The 18,450-nt window shown below is 39.0% G+C and overlaps 1 protein-coding gene across 9 annotated transcripts in view; it reads right to left on the bottom strand.

Moving 5' to 3' along the window:
* LOC124304397 (septin-7-like) overlaps positions 1-18,450 on the bottom strand; it is a 44,833-nt gene that overhangs the window by 19,478 nt on the left and 6,905 nt on the right. For 2 of the 9 annotated variants that reach the window (XM_046762591.1, XM_046762626.1), the window contains exons 2-3: positions 18,392-18,432; positions 17,787-17,788 (exon numbers count right to left, since the gene is read on the bottom strand). The exons of 1 other annotated variant lie outside the window; for it this stretch is intronic. In XM_046762591.1, the coding sequence (XP_046618547.1) occupies positions 17,787-17,788; positions 18,392-18,432 (43 nt within the window). Of the gene's footprint in view, positions 1-11,079; positions 12,436-16,045; positions 16,735-17,786; positions 17,789-18,391; positions 18,436-18,450 lie in introns of those variants that run through there. 6 more of the 9 variants (XM_046762617.1, XM_046762599.1, XM_046762608.1 and 3 more) reach the window with 6 other exon arrangements.

The raw sequence follows: 18,450 nt of genomic DNA, 5'->3' as shown, positions 1-18,450 counted from the left end.
CCTTCGATTCAACCTCAAACAGGAAAACTGTGTATTCTGAAGTTAATAACATAGTTCAGGCCATCCAAGTGAGAACATTCTTCCACTCAATTTCTCATAAAAACTCAGATCTCTTTAATCCAATGATGAGACCTTCCGCTCTTAACCAGTAGCAGGGTACACCATACCTCAAATCACTCAAATCCAGTGGTGAGTCCTCCTGCTCTTAACCAGAAACAGGGTACACAATACCTCAAATCACTTAAATCCAGTGATGAGACCTCCTGCTCTTAACCAGAAACAGGGTACACAATACCTCAAATCACTTAAATCCAGTGATGAGACCTCCCGCTCTTAACCAGAAACAGGGTACACAATACCTCTGTCACTTCCTTCCAGTGACAGGTACTCATTTCTTATGTCTTAACCACGGTGCACTCTTTCAAATTCAGTTTCAAACCGCGTATTCTAGAGTTCTATAAAAATTACAGATTCAACCCCTTGTTCATACTTCTAATCAGAAAGGCCTGAACTATATACCTTCATTTGTAAAATTCTAAGACTGTATACGCACTTGAAATTTCACCAAATTCGCCTAGCAAGAAGTGTTAATCTTGAATGTCATCTTGAATGCTGATATCGTTTGAACCCGGATCCCTCATTTCATTTATTAGACTATCTGAAGATCTTCGTTTCAAAAATGACATAGCTTTCAACTCGTTATGGAGTTGATTTCTTGTGACAATATCAGTAGTGAAAGCAAGACGTTGAACACGTGATTCAAAATGTGCAATATGCGCCATTGTTGTTGATAATGCTATCTCTTCAGTGGTCAAGTTTTTCCACTGATTCATCAATGAATTCATTAACGATGCAGCATATGACGCTATACACTCACCTTCTTTAGGTTTACTGCTGGATAAATTTATCAAGAATGCAGCAGAAGTCTCCGGACAATCATACCTTGATACGAACAATTCTTTAAATTCAATCCACGTTATCCCGGCATATGATACCTGCGACAGCCATGCCGAAGCCTGTCCCCTCATGGCACGACTCAGCACAATCATTAAGGATGCACCTTGCAATGGTTGATCGGCCATACAAATATCCGCGGTTGTTATCCATGATCTCGCATTCACTTCTGGTTTATCAGGATCAAACTCCGGTAGACACACATAATTATTATTATTCACTGAAGGAGTTTTCATCACTTGTAATAACGCGAGAAAATTACGATTCTGTTGTTCAAGAAGTAATCGCCACTTTTCTTCGTTACCCTCGCTTGCTCCTGGTGGGTTAACAGATCCAGATCCCACTTCTGATGTCGGCGTAGAGCCTCGGAAAGGTGGAGAGGATATAAGGCGTTCATTTGGGCGTTGACTATTCATATTAGCGTGACGATCCCGACACGTCTGGTTTGCTCTCTGGCTAACCCACAACTGTCGATTTCGTCCAAGCGTTGTTATAAACAAACCATTTGTCTGTTGCTAAGATTCTATCATTCAGCTATACTCTTAGCTTGCTAATTACGCTTGACGCTCATTTAGTTTAGTTTCATATTCAAAAGAAATATCCTTTTATTCACTCATACATTAACGTAATGGAATTATTTAAGAGATTTGTGATACTCCGACATATATATATATTTATGTGTGTGTGTGTGTGTGTGGACAATGAATGCACGTTGTAGCGGAGATTTGTGTAACACGTGATATTTATCCTACAGTATCAAATTTCCTCTACACTCTCAGCAAAAAGTTATACATTACATTAAAAATAAGAAAACTGCGTACATTGGTTTTAACGTTGTTTTTTTTTTACCTCGCCTCCATCTACCGTGAAACTCGTATAAGGTGTAATAAACTAACCATAATCAAAGTAGAACTTGAACGTTGTGAATGAAAGATACTTCCCTCGAGGCACTTCGTCTCTTCGGAATAACTCCTATTACGGTGTTTGCGTTCATGCGCCTGCACGTGAGTTAATTTGCACAAGACACATTAACAACAACAATAATGATAACAATAATAATAATAATAATTAAGAAGTGTGTGACTTATCGTGCAATTTTCCATATCAATTTGTCACTGCAGGGTATGCAGTATGTGTGTCACGTATCAGCAGTTCTCGTATTCTATATACACAACATGCTAAACAAAGTCAAACTATATTCTCGATTAATGTCCATATAACCTGTACCCGGGTACGTCGAGTACATTGCGCATACATAATACGTAAATATTGTATGCACAACTACAGTTATAAGGATAATCTTAATCGTTGGAACAAGAACACAAACGATTGACTTCTAAAGCGGACCGCGAGGAACGGTCGCAATAACAATAACATTTATAGTAATAACAATGATTACGGTGAACGATCTTTGTTTTAAATGATATAAGGGTTACTGCTATATATGGCGGGCACGACTATCTTGTTTTTCCGATAACAGGACTCTACGAGATATGCTCCACGTTTACAGATACAAAGGAGAATTCAGGAAATTAGGTATACTTTATACCAAAGGAGTTCGAATGCTCAAAGTCAGATGAAAGAATTTCTATATTCATATACGTTGTATACGCATAGGTATTAAGCCATGCATAACTGATCACCAATTGGATGTCTGCACATGTATGGACATCGTTTCATCGATCATTCATGATATTATGTGTAGGTACCTACTATATACAATTTCCGGTAGTCGTGACACCTTTGCGATTCCGGCAATCAGATAATTTCATCCGCAGATGACTGTACTGTAGTCTACGGTGTAAGGAAAGCCATTAACCCTTTGAGTCATGGTGGTAGGAGTATTCTTACCACTTACTATACATCAATTTTTTGTATATTTAGAAAACTTGTCAACATATTTCTTCAGATATTTTTGGGGTCGCTGATTACGAATCTTACATCAGATTTTGAAAATTCCGTATGGCGAATCCAATCAGCGACCCGAAAAACTCCATGCATAGAGTTTGTTAACCGTATTCGATAAAAATTAAAATTTGCGTTCACCGTAATAGATCCACCATCTTGAATTTTGAAAATCTGATTCCAGATTCTTAATCAGCGGCCCCAAAACCCACAGAATACTATATTGTTGTAAAAGTTGACTCAGCAAAATAATGCGTGACTCAAAAGGATAACCTGTGACAATTACAGAGCCTACTAATCGTAAGTATGCCTACGTATAAAATAGTCTCGTCAACGATCTGTTCGAGTTCCGTTTTAGGGATTTCTATTTCTCCGTTAATTTTTCAGACTTGCTCGCGACCTGACTTCCCTCCAATCTCTGTGCCACTGACACTGAATCTCCCGTGCTCCTCGATAGTCGATGGATTATTATATATACTCGCGTTCGCGGTCGTTGCAGTAGTTTGCCCTCGTGCGATTCGTTCCGAGAAGTCCCTCATTGTAGTATATAATAAGTCGAGACCCCCGAGAGATCTGCGCACGCGAGAGTATTGACCTAGACGCCGCCAGTAAGGCGTCCTCTCCCGTCGTCGTTCCTTCTTGTATATCATTTAGTTCATGCCGAGAAAATAAGCCAGTGATAATGACTAAACCACCGTCGACGAGAGTTGAAGAATGGATGCAGTTTCGAATGCAAGAATAAAAAAAAAATACTCCGCCGTTAAAACCATGCACAAAAAATGATCCGTTGAAACTCCGAGGGAGGGATGGGGGTGGGGGGATAGAAAACACGGAAAAAACGTGTTTAAATAATAAACGAAAGTGTGCGTAACAATGAGGTTCTAAACCATTTGAAGCGTACATTTTTCTTTGCGGTCAAATTCCTTGAAACTAGGTGCATAAGAGTTCGAGAAGGTTACTGATTTCAAAATGGGGTCAGATTTGGGGAATTTTTTTAATTCAAAATTGCGGATCTAATACGACGGACTGAAGATGTGAAAGTGATTGGAATGGCTCGAAAATTCGTTTTCAGCTACCCCAAAACTGCATCGAGTAACAAATTTCAAACGAATATCGGATCAATTTTTATATTTTCAGTCCGCTATATTGGATCCACTATTTTGAATTTGGAAATTATTACGTCGGATTCGTTTCCTAGCGACTCCAAAAACCCAAAATTACCGATTTCCACTTTTCTAATCCCCACAACCTTACCACAATTACATTTATTATGTGTAAAAACAGACATTTTCAACACTTTGTTTATTTATAGCGCTCACAATATCGTCAAAATCCCTATTATGCAAAAAAAAAAGCAAAATGCAAAAGATGACAGCGGTTTATGAAAAATTGAATATAAATCTTGAATAACCTATTCGAAAAGGTGTATCATATATATATATATAATACATGAGACGCTGTGCAGCAAAGGGTTAATATATCGACCGTGGCGTTGCAATTAATAAAAAAAATGTAAATGAATCACACGTTTTACATCCCCGCAAGAATTACACCATGTATTATGTACGCTATAGGAGTTGGACTTTTATTAGAACCTCACTTTGGTACGATCATTCAGCCTTATACTATACTCCCGTAATCCTGTAACGTGCTGTGCCGAAACGGCGAAAAAAAAAAAAAAAAATGAAAAAGTAAAAAATCCGAATACCATGATAATAAGGAATTCATTTGTTACCGGTTATAAGGAATATACATAGGTATACATATATGGAACGGCCAACTTACAGGTACACAGCAAAAACGGTTTTGTATTGATCTCCCTACTGTATTATTATACACTCCTTAAATAGATTTGTTACGTCAAATATTCAAATCAGAGAATGGAAAATTCTTGTATTTATACGACTTGTCGTGACTGAAATCAGCACGATATATCAGCGAAACTCTTATATGTAGGCATCATATACAATACACACACGAAAATAGAATGAAAATAAAATTCGGTTATCTTTACTAGATTACACTGCTTGGATTTAAAGTATAAACACATGGTTTGACTTTTTTTTTTTTAAATATTATCTAATAATATTTCCCCGGCACGACGACGCTTTGCTGCCAGATTTAGAGAACAAACGGAGAGGAGGGGGGGAATGTCAAGATTACCTTTATCCGAGTAATGATATTTGAATGAAGAATCGTGAGTTTTTAGTGCTCGCACGGTCACGTCGTGCAGCGATTTCCGAAAACAGGAGTAGATAATTATCATGGGAAGGTAAAAAAAAAAAAAAAACAAAAAAGATAAAGACAGCGAGCGAGGCGTTGCAACGAAGCAAAAAACATTCGCGATCCGTTTATTATAATTATAATCATCATCGTCATCAGCAGCAGCAGCGGCAACGTTTCTCGATTAGGTGTTAATTACCGCGGGTTCAATGCACTAAATTGAACGCACGATTTCTGCATTGTTTTGAGAGATCGCAGTTCGTTATATCCATTTCATTATTTTACATGCCTGCTTTCTTTCTTTGTTTACAAATTGTGCGTACATACACGAGATTTATGACGTCAAACATTGCCACAACGTTGTAATTGCAGTGCAGAGGATGAGGTTCGTGGGAAAAAAAAAAAAAGAATCCGTTGTGAATAATGCCGGAGAGACGTCGAACAGAAGCGAGAATCTTTCTGTTTGTTCAGTGTAATGGCTTTCACGCGTAATTCATTCGTCCAATACTGCCAGACTTGATTATACAAAGTTGAGAAGAAGGGCCAGCATTGCATGTGTATATTTGGTGAAAACAAAGAACGCGTTAAACAGCGATTTCAGGATGTTAACACCGCGCGATATGTACTTCGGAAATCGTAATAAGTATGTATACCTATTCAAACGTGGTAAAAGAGAAAAGTGGCAAAAAAAAAAAAAATAAATAAATAAAACACCTTGAACAGGTTTTTCAACCCGATTTTTTCTCTGATCCCTGAACAGCAAATACTCATCAAATAATAATGAATCGAAGTTTGCGGAGCAGCGCGAGTTGATTTGAATTGATAAACAAAATGATGAAATGATCCAAATTACTATTCAAAAACAGTAAATTTCTTTCACGCCGATATTTATGTAATGGATATAAGTATGCATACAATATCTGTAACATTACTATTTGAAAAAAAAAGAGAAAAATTCGAATATACTTGATATACCGCGATATTTAAAATAAAACTCAACTTCCAAGGTTCCAGTGAGTAACTAAAAGAATCTACGATCAAACGAAAGTACTGTATTATAATAATATAATAATACAGGCCTGCAAAAAAATATTTTTTTTCAGCTGCACGGGATGTTTTTGGTAAATATTATGTTTTCGAGTGTGCCGAATCCAAAAATCACTTCCCATTCCCTCCATCACGTGTACGGTATTCTTGCAAAATACAAGGTGTTTGAATAAAAAATAAAAGCATAACAACATTGAAAAAACCACCATTTTATATGGAATTTATTCTCTAGTCTCACTCTAATAAATATTAAATGGAAGTAAGAAATCAATTTTGCATAGGATTATTAGAATCCAGTAAAGGACACGAGATTTTGAATTACATGGGAGTTTCAGTCTAAATGAAACCACAAACACGAGTTGAGGAAAAAACCTGACTTAATGGAACTTTTCGAGTATTTTGCCCCGGCTTCGGCGAATGAAAATCTATAATAAACAGTATAAGTAACTTGTGCAGTTTTTTAGCTGCAGACCTGTGTAATTAGTGTTTCTCTATTTTGGTAGAATCGCTTTTTCACTCATATTAGTTGAAATTAATTATTGCGACGTCGAACAGGTGCTTCTCTTTCGAGGACTCTCCAAATTTTTTGCTCATGTTTTTTCAATTTCTACAGTAATTCGAGTTTCCGCGCAGCATTGCGAGACGCCGCATGGCAATCGATAGTGAACAGTCCATACACGCGATGGTAGCGATGCGATGGTCGGCCCCCATGACTGCGTAGAGTCGTATTACTCGCGCACACCATAAATAGCGCAGCGTGAGATAAAAAGTTTTTTCAATTATGCTTATTTATCGTTACTTTTCATTCGCTTTAGTACAAGATAGCCGTTCGTCCGAGTATTTATCATACTCTAGACGAACTATCTCTTTAAAAATAAAAAAAAAAAAAAAAAAAAAAAAATACTGGTTACGACAAAAAAAAAAAAAAAAGCTTTTTGGTTATTACATTTTCAAAGAGTCGTGTATCGATTAATGTTGAAAATAATAAAAAGTATCGATTTTTGGCAACTAACTAAAGTTTCTATTCAAAAGTCACACGCGGTAGATTTAAAAAAAAAAAAAAAAAAAAAGCAAACTAAAAGCACCAAGTAATTTTAATCAAACGAGTACCTATATTTATTTGAATATTGAAATAAATCAAACACTCCAGACCATATCTCCGTATATTAGGTAAAAGAATTTATGATTTCGAGTAGGAAATGAGCTTATTGTTAGAAGAGGCAAGACGGTTTAATTCGTGTGGAGCCCCCTGCCATACGTATGAATCAGCGCAGATGCTGAAGGGGAGGAGGTTTCAAGATCGCGGATGAGAGGGTGGAGGAAAAGGAGACCCTGTAACCCAGTTTAGGAGGCTGTAGTTCCCCAACAACAACAGGAACGCAAAGGTTATTCCCGTGGGCACAAAGTACTCGAAACTCTTCTTCCCTTACACGTACGTACATACTTTCGCTATAATCAATTCGTCTGCACAGCCGGCTGGATAATAACGATTATACGGGACATCGGAAAAAGTATTCATCATATTTTCATACTTCACAATTGCGAGAATAATAATTTATATTATAAATAATTAACTAAATTTGATTTTGTACTTTTTTCCTTTATCAGAGATAAAACGAACGTATAATAATAATAATAATAATAATAATAATAATAATAATAATAATAATCTGCAGTACGTATACTTTTCGTGGATTGGACAACTCGTCCTCTGCTTTCACGCTTGCGGCCGTATATATATAATGTGGAGTATACATGTACGTAAAGATGTTTGGTTGGTACACAGATGCGTACTGTATGTACGGTACATACGCGGTTGCGTTATACTTGATGTACTTGATACACGATACGAGGAACCCATTGCCAGAGAGTCGACAAGGCACCCTTTCACTGGATCTCAGAGCGTCTTGCGCGTCTTCCCAAACTTTTCTTTTTCTCCTCGTTATTATTTTCCCCATATTTTGTTTCAAACTTTTTTTTCAGTACAGCTAGACCGACCGAACGATATATATAACAAGCTTATCGGTCCTGAACTATTCACCCAACTTTTTCAACGCTAATGTGTATATACATATCTATATACACGTACAGTCAAAGTCCTGCGTACTTTTCCACTTTACCAACGATTTATATTACATAGGTATACAGTAAACACTTCGATTGAAATTAATGCAAACTTTAAACTGAGATTATAATTTACGTCTCAATAATTTTTGTTCAAAGATTCTGAACGACGATGCGAAAGGAAAATTTGCCCCCAATTTTTTGCTGCGGGAGTGTATAACTTTTGTCGATGTATAAAGAAAATATGAAAACTTCACTGCGCGTTTTATACATTCATATTAACTTTGCTTACACGTATATTATCCCATTCCTCGTGACAACATTCCAAAGACGTGATGCACGTATATATGTATAATGATGCTGGAGTTCGATTAGTTCCCGATAACTACTCGGTCTAAAAACAAAAAAGTCCATGTTATGACATGCGCTTGTGTATACGTATATGTATATGCAGGTCTGCCCCACCTTCGCCTAATTAGTTACGCTGCATTTATACCAGTGCAGTCTGCATACTGCAGTAACATCAAAAGAATACAGTAATACTGTATCGTACATCGGACTGTTTCATTATTGTTATTATTGTTGTTTTTTTTATTACTATCGTTATCGTTCGTATTCACATTTATTGCTAGACCTTGATCCGTCGGCAGGAGAAAAAGATATCGACATTACAGTGTGAAAAAGTGCGATATTGTACTACAGCTGTGTTGTACGCGTTGTCACGGTAACTCGGGAACGGGAACGAGAATGAGAATGAGAACTACTGTTCGAAACACATGGCCGATGTCAAGCGGGGAGGAAGGCAGGCAGGCAGGCAGGCAAGGCAGGAAAGGCGGCACCGAGGGACTCAGGGTGAACCCTTGCGCGTGCAGTGCGAGGTTACACTCGTACAGGGAAGAAGAAACGTAACGCCGGGGGCGGTAGAGCAGCGAGCGAGAACCCCGGAGACGAGGGGGGAGGAGGCTTTACTTTTTCGTCGGTAAGGGCTCTCCCGCACCCTCTCCCTCCCTCTTGGTCGCTGCGTCACGGACGATAGAAAGATACACAGTTGCCCTAGGTGACTCATAGACCGCCGTGGCGGCAGGCAGGCAGGCAGGCAGGCAATGTATACACTGCACGATTCACCATGTATGCTCTTCGGCCGCCGCACGCAAGCAAGCAATCATTCCGTTCGTCGTGTGGATACGATGCACGATGGTGATGGTGATGATGATGATGATGATGATGCATGGGAATCGTACTACCTGTAGTATACGTAATACACCGGGTGTCTCGGCGTCGTTTCGAGAATTGAGAATTTCCTTGATACCTACTCGTGAGGACGAAGTTGGTAAGAGGTTGAAGTAAGGAACGTTAACGTTACGAAACATCAGGAAGAAATTCATTGTGTTGAAATTTTAGAATGACTTTCAAAGAGTTAGCTCTTGAAAAATATAGTTATTTTCGGTTCGTGGTTTACTGAATTTCAGACAATTCTACTGGTGCGTTAAATACACTGTAGTTTTGAATAACCAATTCCTTGAAAGTCATTTTTAAATTGACCAGTTATGTTGATTTTTTAGACCGAGATTTCTAACTTCAGTCTGATTAAAGCGACATTTTTTCGAAGATTTTAGGAATTGTATGCGTTACGGTTGAGGTTGAGGATCGTTGCGTTAACGTGACATCGCATTGAAGTTAGTAACGTTATCGTAACGATTCGTGCTGATGCCAAAACCGTTGTTCCATTATTTTAGAACTGTTTGAAATTCGGTAAACCGTAATGTGTAAAACAAAAGATACTCATATTTTTCAATCTTAGTTCCTTCAAAATCATTATGAAAATAAGAAAATAGTGACGTTTTTTCCCAATCTTTCGTTACGATAACGTTACTAACTTCAACCTCATAACGTACGAAGTCGCGAAAAAAACACTATATGCAAGTTTTTAGAATCACTGAACTAGTTGAGTTTGCAGTAATACGAGTACTTGGTGTAATGTTTTGTGCTTTGTCGCATCGCTCGCAGCGTAATGTATTTCAGGCAATACCGAAGTTTCTAAATAACAATGATTCCCAAAAATTTACAAGGTTGAAGTTAGCAGCGTCATCATAACGAAACATTGGGAAAAAATCACTATTTTCTTATTTTTACAATGACTTTGAAGGAACTAAGTTTGCAAAATATGAGTATGTTTTGTTTAATCAAGTTTTACTGAATTTCAAAGAGTTTCAAAATCGCGAAATAACGGTTTTCCTTCAGCACGAATCGTTGCTACCTTCAACATGAAAAAAATGTATGATCTTCGTCGTACGAAAGTATCGAATTTCAGCCTCTCGTATCAGCATGACTACAATTCGAAATCTTCCTATCCATACAGGTACTTTGTGGTCTAAGAAAATGCGGTCGACTTACCCAGTGATAGTGTTTTCCAAGTACACTTATATTTACGTAGAAGCTAACCTAACTCGAGGAACCTAATTTACGATTGAACAAATATTTATAGTACGAGAATTTTCCCAGAACTGCGCTGAAAAGCAAAAGTTTGAAATCGTTTCGTTAGTTCGTTTTCTTCGATCTCGGTACATGTACTACCAATACGTAATATTATTCCAATTCGTCCTTCTTTTCAGTCATGAAAGGAAAAACAAAGGAGGGTATCCCAGGTCAATCTCTCCGATTTGATTTCTTTTTTAATACGTTACAGTATACTACGTATTTTTTTTTACCCGTCATCAAACAATTTAAGGGGGTGAAATAACCACCCTCCGTAGTAAGCCGTGTCGAGGAGCGATTTGTGAGTACCAAAGAATGGACAAGAAAACAACGCTCGAGGAGAGACAAAGTTATTTCGATCGTGGGTCCAAGGACGGTGTCGTGGCCGCATCCGATTATCAAAATCCTTACCGTCGATGCGGCGTCGCCGTTCGGCTTCCCCTCGCCCTCCAATATCCTTTGTCTGAGGGCCAGTCTGTCCAAACTGGCGAGTCGGTAGCTGCCGCCGGACTCTCGTTCCCTGGCGAGTCTTTCGGCATTGCCGTTAGTCCCGGCATTGAAGCTCGACGTGTACTTTGGCAAGGTGGGCGGTGCTTGACGAGTTTTTTCGCGATTCAGTACCGAGCTCGTGCTGTAAAGGTAGGACGAGTTGTTCGGTATCGTCCGGCCGCCAACCGAGGCGACCGACGACGAGGTAGTCGATATGCTAGTTATCGAAGATTTTATCCCATTCGTTTGCAATGGGACGGCAGTCGCGGTGCCGTTTTGGTTCTCCACCGACATCTTTTCTTCTTCTTCTTCTTCGTCTCTTGGTCACTTCACCGCGCTCTGTTCGTTCTACTCCGAACTTTTACGGTTTCGACCCGTTACTGCTCTCACGGCTTTCGCTTTATCCGTTTGTCCCTTATCGACTGGTATAATCGACAGATATTCCAAATCCGATCGAGTTATTAATCACCCGACGTCGCTTCCTTAACCTCAAATTACCCACCGCGGCGCGTAACGTAAGTTTGGGGTTAAATAGAATAACCGAATTGTCACTACGATGCGGCTTTTCAACGATTGGCATCGACAACATGCGAGAGTTGTTGGCCAGGACTAAAACGGTAATGTCCGTTCGTTAGTTGAATATGTCCCGTATTCGAACGCCGACACAGCAAAAAACCCTTTTACAAGACTACCGCACTTATTATCTTCTCATTCACTTGTCACAACAGACAAAATACATCCCCGTAATTGGCTTTTGCTATACACACATGTATGGTATGTTATCACGATGGCTTAAAAATCGTCTTTCAACCGCCCCGTTTTTGCCGTAGAATAAGCGGCACCAGCAGACTTTAGTATCAACGTTAGCCAGCGGCAGGACCTTCGACACTGTTGTTTGTGTGGATAAAATTTGCCACGCCAGGTGATTCACGTCTTACGAACGGTGCTAGCGAAGCGAAGAAACGACGAGGACGAGACCACTCTCACTTTTCGTTGCATTGTTTTGCGTGTATAATACAGAGAAACTGATAGTCGATCGTTGTTTGTCGAAATGGTAACGATTGTAAAATAAAACGTAAACAAACAATAGACGGAGGCTGCCTCCTGTCAACCGGTAACTTTGACCAAACTTTTTCGCACAATGCGTGTCTATGCGCGACAAACTTCTCGACAACGAACGTGTTTGCCTCTGTCGGCGTCGGTCCAACTGACAGTCAGCGGCGAACCAAACGGCGACTCACTCGCGCTGAATGCCGAATTGCCGTCGACTCACTCGCGACGCGAACACGACGACCACGCCTGACGCAGCTGCTAAACGCGGTGGGGGCAGGGAATTATGGCTACGCCACTGCACCCCCCACCACGAGTCGCCGCAGCACACCGTTGCAACCCTCAGCGCATGTGCTGCCATCCCTAATTTCGACGGGCCATAGGCGTGGGGCGAGCGATAATGGAGCATTCAAGGGGTGTCGGACCGTTGGGGCAGGGGCGTAACTAGACTGGGGCAATGCCCGGGGGCCCCCAAGACGGGGGTAAAAAATGAAGTAACATTTCATTCGGATTCGTAATCGTGATGTTTTGCTTTTATCATTTCGTACTGTTTTCAAATGCATTTCGCAAGATTTGGTCATAGTTCATTAGTTTGCCATCAGATGCCAGGATGCATCATTTTAGCCAATCTAACAACTTGTTAGTGTACTTCTAATATTTTCCGTTTCAAATACTTATTTCAATTCAATATTGTAACAAATTTAATAGTTATATCGACTGTATAGTCAAAGATGTGAGACATCTTTGGATAAATGGTAGTTTTAGTTTACAGTAAATAAAATGAATAAAACATATATCCTACTGTTTTATTGGGAGTAAATTACTGAGCATGGGAGGGGAGGCTCCAGAAAAATATGTTTTACGATTTACCCCGGGATCTCTAAATATCTAGTCACGCCCCTGCGTCGGACCTTCCAGTGTTACCCATAGAACTTACATTCCTTCGGCGAGCGTGTTTTACAATTCTTTCTTCTACATTTGCTGAATAATCAGCCGTATCGTGTAGATATTTACTTTGTTTTCAATCACCATTATTTATAACCAAGCACAATTGCAAACTCTGTAATGATTTCTCTAAGTTTGAGAAACGATTTCACTTGACTCGGGAACGACTCGGGGGAGAAAATAGGTGTCCGACACTCGGTCGGTAAATTGACATTTTACTTTTTAAACTCGTGGCCTCGTTGTTCGCGAATAAACAGAGATTACCGCAAATGGAAACCTATATCGCCTACCGACGAGCAACCCATGTTTCGTTTATAACTGCACCACTGCTTTATCTGCTGCAACGAAGGTTGAGTTTTTTTTTTCCCTCCTCATGGTGGACGACCTTTTCCTTTCAAGATAACCTCCTTTTACGTGCATTATATGTATACGCACAGAATGGGGATCGTCAGGCGTGTTGACACTGCATTTGCTCCACCGAGGATTAACAACCCTCGCAGAGAGTTTTTACAATACAGGCCATTCGTGAAATGTCGGAAAAAAGATCCCCTGATTAAACATCCGATACCGGTTTTTTTTTAATAGTCGAGGGTTTAACTTCGCAGCGCTTTATTTTATCTAACGTTACCTGAGCTATTGGCATGAAAAACGCATTTTAGAAATTCATCGAATTTTCGGACCACAACCCAAATAGGATTCTTATCGTTATACATAAATACACATAGCCATTATTTGTAAAATGACAGTAGATGATCTCATTATTTACACTATTGATACACACATTTCGGTGCAGTCTTCGCCGCATGGATGGTTTGTTTGTACTTCGAGAACGAAAAATAAGGTATGTATTGACAATTATCAACCTAATTCAATACGATAGGTCACATGTATGTTAATACATACCTATACATACGTATCATATACCTGTACTTTATACATAGGCGCGAGTTTTGTTTACAGCAGTTTGTTTATTCTGGGTTTGTAAGCTACGGGGCCAGTTAAGTATTAGCTAACGCTAAAACAGGGGCGAGCCATTTAGAGAAACGTTGTCAAATTTTACCCTATAATAGTAGGCATTCCAGGCAAGCGTTAACTGACATAGGAAATTCGAAGTGCGTGCTCAAAGCCAAGACGCTGCCTGCTTGAGAATAATAGAAATGTTTCTTAAAAAGGATGTGTTAATAATGCATTAATTACTCAATAATCATATCTTATTGTTACCAAATATCATGTTTATTGCATGCATTTAAGAAGAAAAACAATGAACAATGTATTTAATACTCAATGAATAATCAATTCATGTTTTACTGAACACGTTAATGTGTATTCACAATTAATATTAATTGATATTTAATAATATAGGAATAAATTGATCAGAATTTGACTATAAATTGCATTCCTGGCATTCCCGGGTATAGAATCGATTTGCCAATAAACTTTTGAAAACGCGTTAGCTAACGTTAAAAACTAGTAGTGGGCAAAAGAAGCAAACGTTATCACTAGGGGCGGGATGCAAAAATTCGCAAAAAATACGTTAGCTAATACTCGAATGGACCCTAACCAACAAAGGATAAGCCTGAAAAGCAAGGTCTCAAGTACCCTCATACTGGAATGAAAATAAGTTACTTTTTCTATTGTCTACAACGTCATTGTCGCAGGTACGGCATTACACATGGGTATCCCAGGTTGTATAGTAAACGTATACCGTATCACACAGAGAGTCTAAAGTATAGTCACTTGACGTCCCGCCATTCAACACAGCTCTACAGGATCAAGTATCACATAACGTAACGCCGAAGAACATAGGGGGTTCCAATTCTCACATATCATAGATCAGTGTTATAACCAATGAAACACCGCATGCCTTATTGGACGTCATTCGAAGTGTAGGAATTTCGTACCGTGTATAACACAGGAAACATATTTATTAAATCGAGAGCATCGCTATCATTTACTTCCTATCCAACATTGTATTCTTGATCAAAGTCACGCCATACAAAATAAAATAATTTCACGCGTAATTTAATGTGAAATATTTCAGCTTATTCCATGCGTTAGAGTTGTTGGTTCTCCGCTGTTTGAACGAAGTTTAAAAATTTTCTCGACGTGCCGGTCGGTAAGGAAGAACTTAAGCCGGAACCTGGCCCAACCTCAACTATGATCGAGTCACCGGCCTCAGAGGGCGGAAACTAGTATGCGTTGACAATACAAATGGAACATTATGTTACTTTAATGCAGGTGGCGTTTGAAAACATAACAGTATACCAACACACCTGTATAAAAAGCACGACACGACTTAAAACCCGCTATTCTCAATGGTCAGAAGCACCAATTACGGCGTACTCACGTGTAGTTATTCAGCCCAACGTCGCACTCTCGGCATTCTGTTAGGCTACTTCCTATCATCGTAGCTAGCATACCAATTATACATATTAAACAAGAGTCACCGCAAACACTCCATAATACTTATTGTTAATCACAACTATGCATCGCGATTAATTAAACGCGGGTGAATATTAGATCATCTATTCCTGTACAATCCTCTTGACCGCAATATCAAAAATATATGCACAACACCGCTAGATATGTAATTACTGTCGCAATAATACGTCTAACATAAGAAATTTCACATTCATCCTACAAGTTGCACAAGAAAAGAAACATCAAAACGGTGTTGATCTTACATGCGGTACAATAGAATGTCACAGTTTGGTATACGATATCGTGTTGCGGTAGCCGCACGTACGTCATACGTTCGTACATGTATACCACGTTTTTCCTCTGCGCTGCAGGCAAAGGCGAGGAATAAAATGGAGTGCAAAAAAGTGTAGCGAACTGCACGAGTACTGTTAGGAGCGAAGCTTGAAAAATTGAATTCTTATCGTTCGACTACCTGTTCAGACGAATCTCGACGATTCCGGCTCGTACTGTCGTATTTAGCGAGCATCGAAGGACTCAAACGACGTCTTGTCGCAGCGGCAGCAGCGGGCGTAGTCAACATTTTAGAGAACCTTTAACAATCGGATGGTCCCCCCCCCTGGTTCCTGGTCTCTTTCACTCTCTTATCTCCTCGGTTCGTTGTACTTCCCTTAACACTTTGAATTAGCGGGAACTTGATTCACTCGCGACTACGAACTCTGACACTTAACTCGTCGCAAAGTTAACGGTTTAGATTTGTAATATTCTGCGGTGATTGTAGGTACGTGACGATATCGTTCGATCAAAAAAGACATAAAAAATTAGAGAAAAAACAAATCGAACTCATGGATTTTCGTTGACGTTTCAAATCGTATTTTCACCACTGTTAAACTGCAATCACTAGAACGTCATTTTTTCTATCAATTATCACGGTTGAACGTGTCTCTCTTCTTCCGTCCTGTACGACCGTCTGACTGCAGCATTTACTCGTTACTCATGCGACTGTGAATCGACACGTAGCTCTAATGCTAACAGTGCTGCCACAAGTTCCTTGCTTGCGTTTTCTCTGAATGTCTGTGTGTATGTGCGTGTGATTTGTATCATTAATGGTTTACCATTGATCTGATGCGTAAAATACGGGAAGGAAAATCTCTTCCCCGAATTAAAGAACTTCAGCTATTCCACGTAATAAAATTTTTCATACCAAGAGTTGTTAAAAGACAAATATTGAAAACCTCTTCTATATAAACTCTTTGATGAATATATGTATCAAGATAGACTATACGTAAGATCAAATTAATGAAAATTACAGGCAGAGTAAACAGCAGCGACAATCAGACATGATCGGATATAAAATAAAAGAGTTGTATAAAATTTTTCACACCACTAATGGACGAATTAATAATGACGACGGAAGGAATAATTTAGCTACAAGCTTTCGCTGCAATGAAATGACTCCTGGAAACTCTGTACATGGTTTGCTTTTGCATCTCTTTTTTTACATCAAGAAATGCTGATCGTACGCTGTAACATACATATATGTATATGTTACGTACTTCGAAGTTTCCGAGTTTCCTAATTATACCATGAGTAACAAAATGTATATTTATTTGAAATTGTGTAAAAAAAAAGAGAATCTCACGTGCTGTCAGATGTTCTCTGCACGAAAACCGTGAACAGTAGAAACGCAACTATTGTAGCTTTGAATATTGATAGAAAAACGATACGCGAACGTGATGTTCTATCGAAAGCTTTATAAATAACGAAAAGGCGTGGTACAAGCGGTTTATAAACGATAACGCACAATCTTGTAAAACATGGAGAGAATAATGATTCATTACATCATCCACATATTATTTATAATTCAAACGCGGTACGAAAGAATTCGCTGCAAATATTCCTACACCATATTATTATATCATAATCCTATGCGAAGATCACGAATTATAAACTCATCGACACTGCAGCACCTAGATTATTAAACGTTATTCTGAGGCTAACTACAATACGACTAATTCTCCGATAATTTCGTCAATTACAATATTATGTACTACAAGCTATAAGAGTACGTGTATAAATTGAGTAACGTAGAGCGAACTCGACGAGTATGGACTGCTGTGTTAATTTATCAAGACTAGAGTTTGTAATTCTATAATATGATACAGGCTTCGGGCAAGCGTGTGTGTGGCGGGTCTTATCAGTTAATGGTGACTTACCGCTGCCGTGGTGACCGTGGTGATGTCGTCGTCGTCGTCGATCAGACGAGCATGTAACCGGTCGACCAACATCCGCGGAGAACCGGAAACAAAAAGGCAAGGAGTGGGGGTCGGACAAGGAATGGAAACGAGAAGGAAAACAGGGATGAAAATATGTGTACATTGAAGGGGGATAACATCGTCATCATTTTTTTTCGTGGTCCAGGAAAACAGGAAGAAAGGAAAATTGGGAAAAATACAATTAATTATTATTGGTTATAATTTTGTTGAACACGTTATAAATTAATATACATGTATATACGTATAATTTTAATGTAAATAAATTAAACATTTACACTTATATAAGGTGTCCAGTTTATTACGCAGGTATGCACGTTTCAATTATACCTATAAATCCGGATTAGATAGTTGTAAGGCTACTGAACAGGATCATCTTTTCTTATTCTTTTTTTTCTTTTTTGCTGTCTAATCAAAAAGAGCCAATACAGTTCAATGCAAAATTGTAAGACAACGAGCCCCAAGAAAAGGAATAAAACAAGTTTATAAAAAGTTGAATGATTATAGTTATATTCATCCTTTGAATACACTTGGAACGATTTGCTTACGAGGGGTTTGAGGCAAGATCACAACGGTGGAGGCTTCCATGCTGCTAGACGTTGAAAGA

This window comes from Neodiprion virginianus, chromosome 1 (genome assembly GCF_021901495.1).
Source record: "Neodiprion virginianus isolate iyNeoVirg1 chromosome 1, iyNeoVirg1.1, whole genome shotgun sequence".
Taxonomy (NCBI): domain Eukaryota; kingdom Metazoa; phylum Arthropoda; class Insecta; order Hymenoptera; family Diprionidae; genus Neodiprion; species Neodiprion virginianus.
This window is presented reverse-complemented; position numbering and strand designations above follow the sequence as displayed.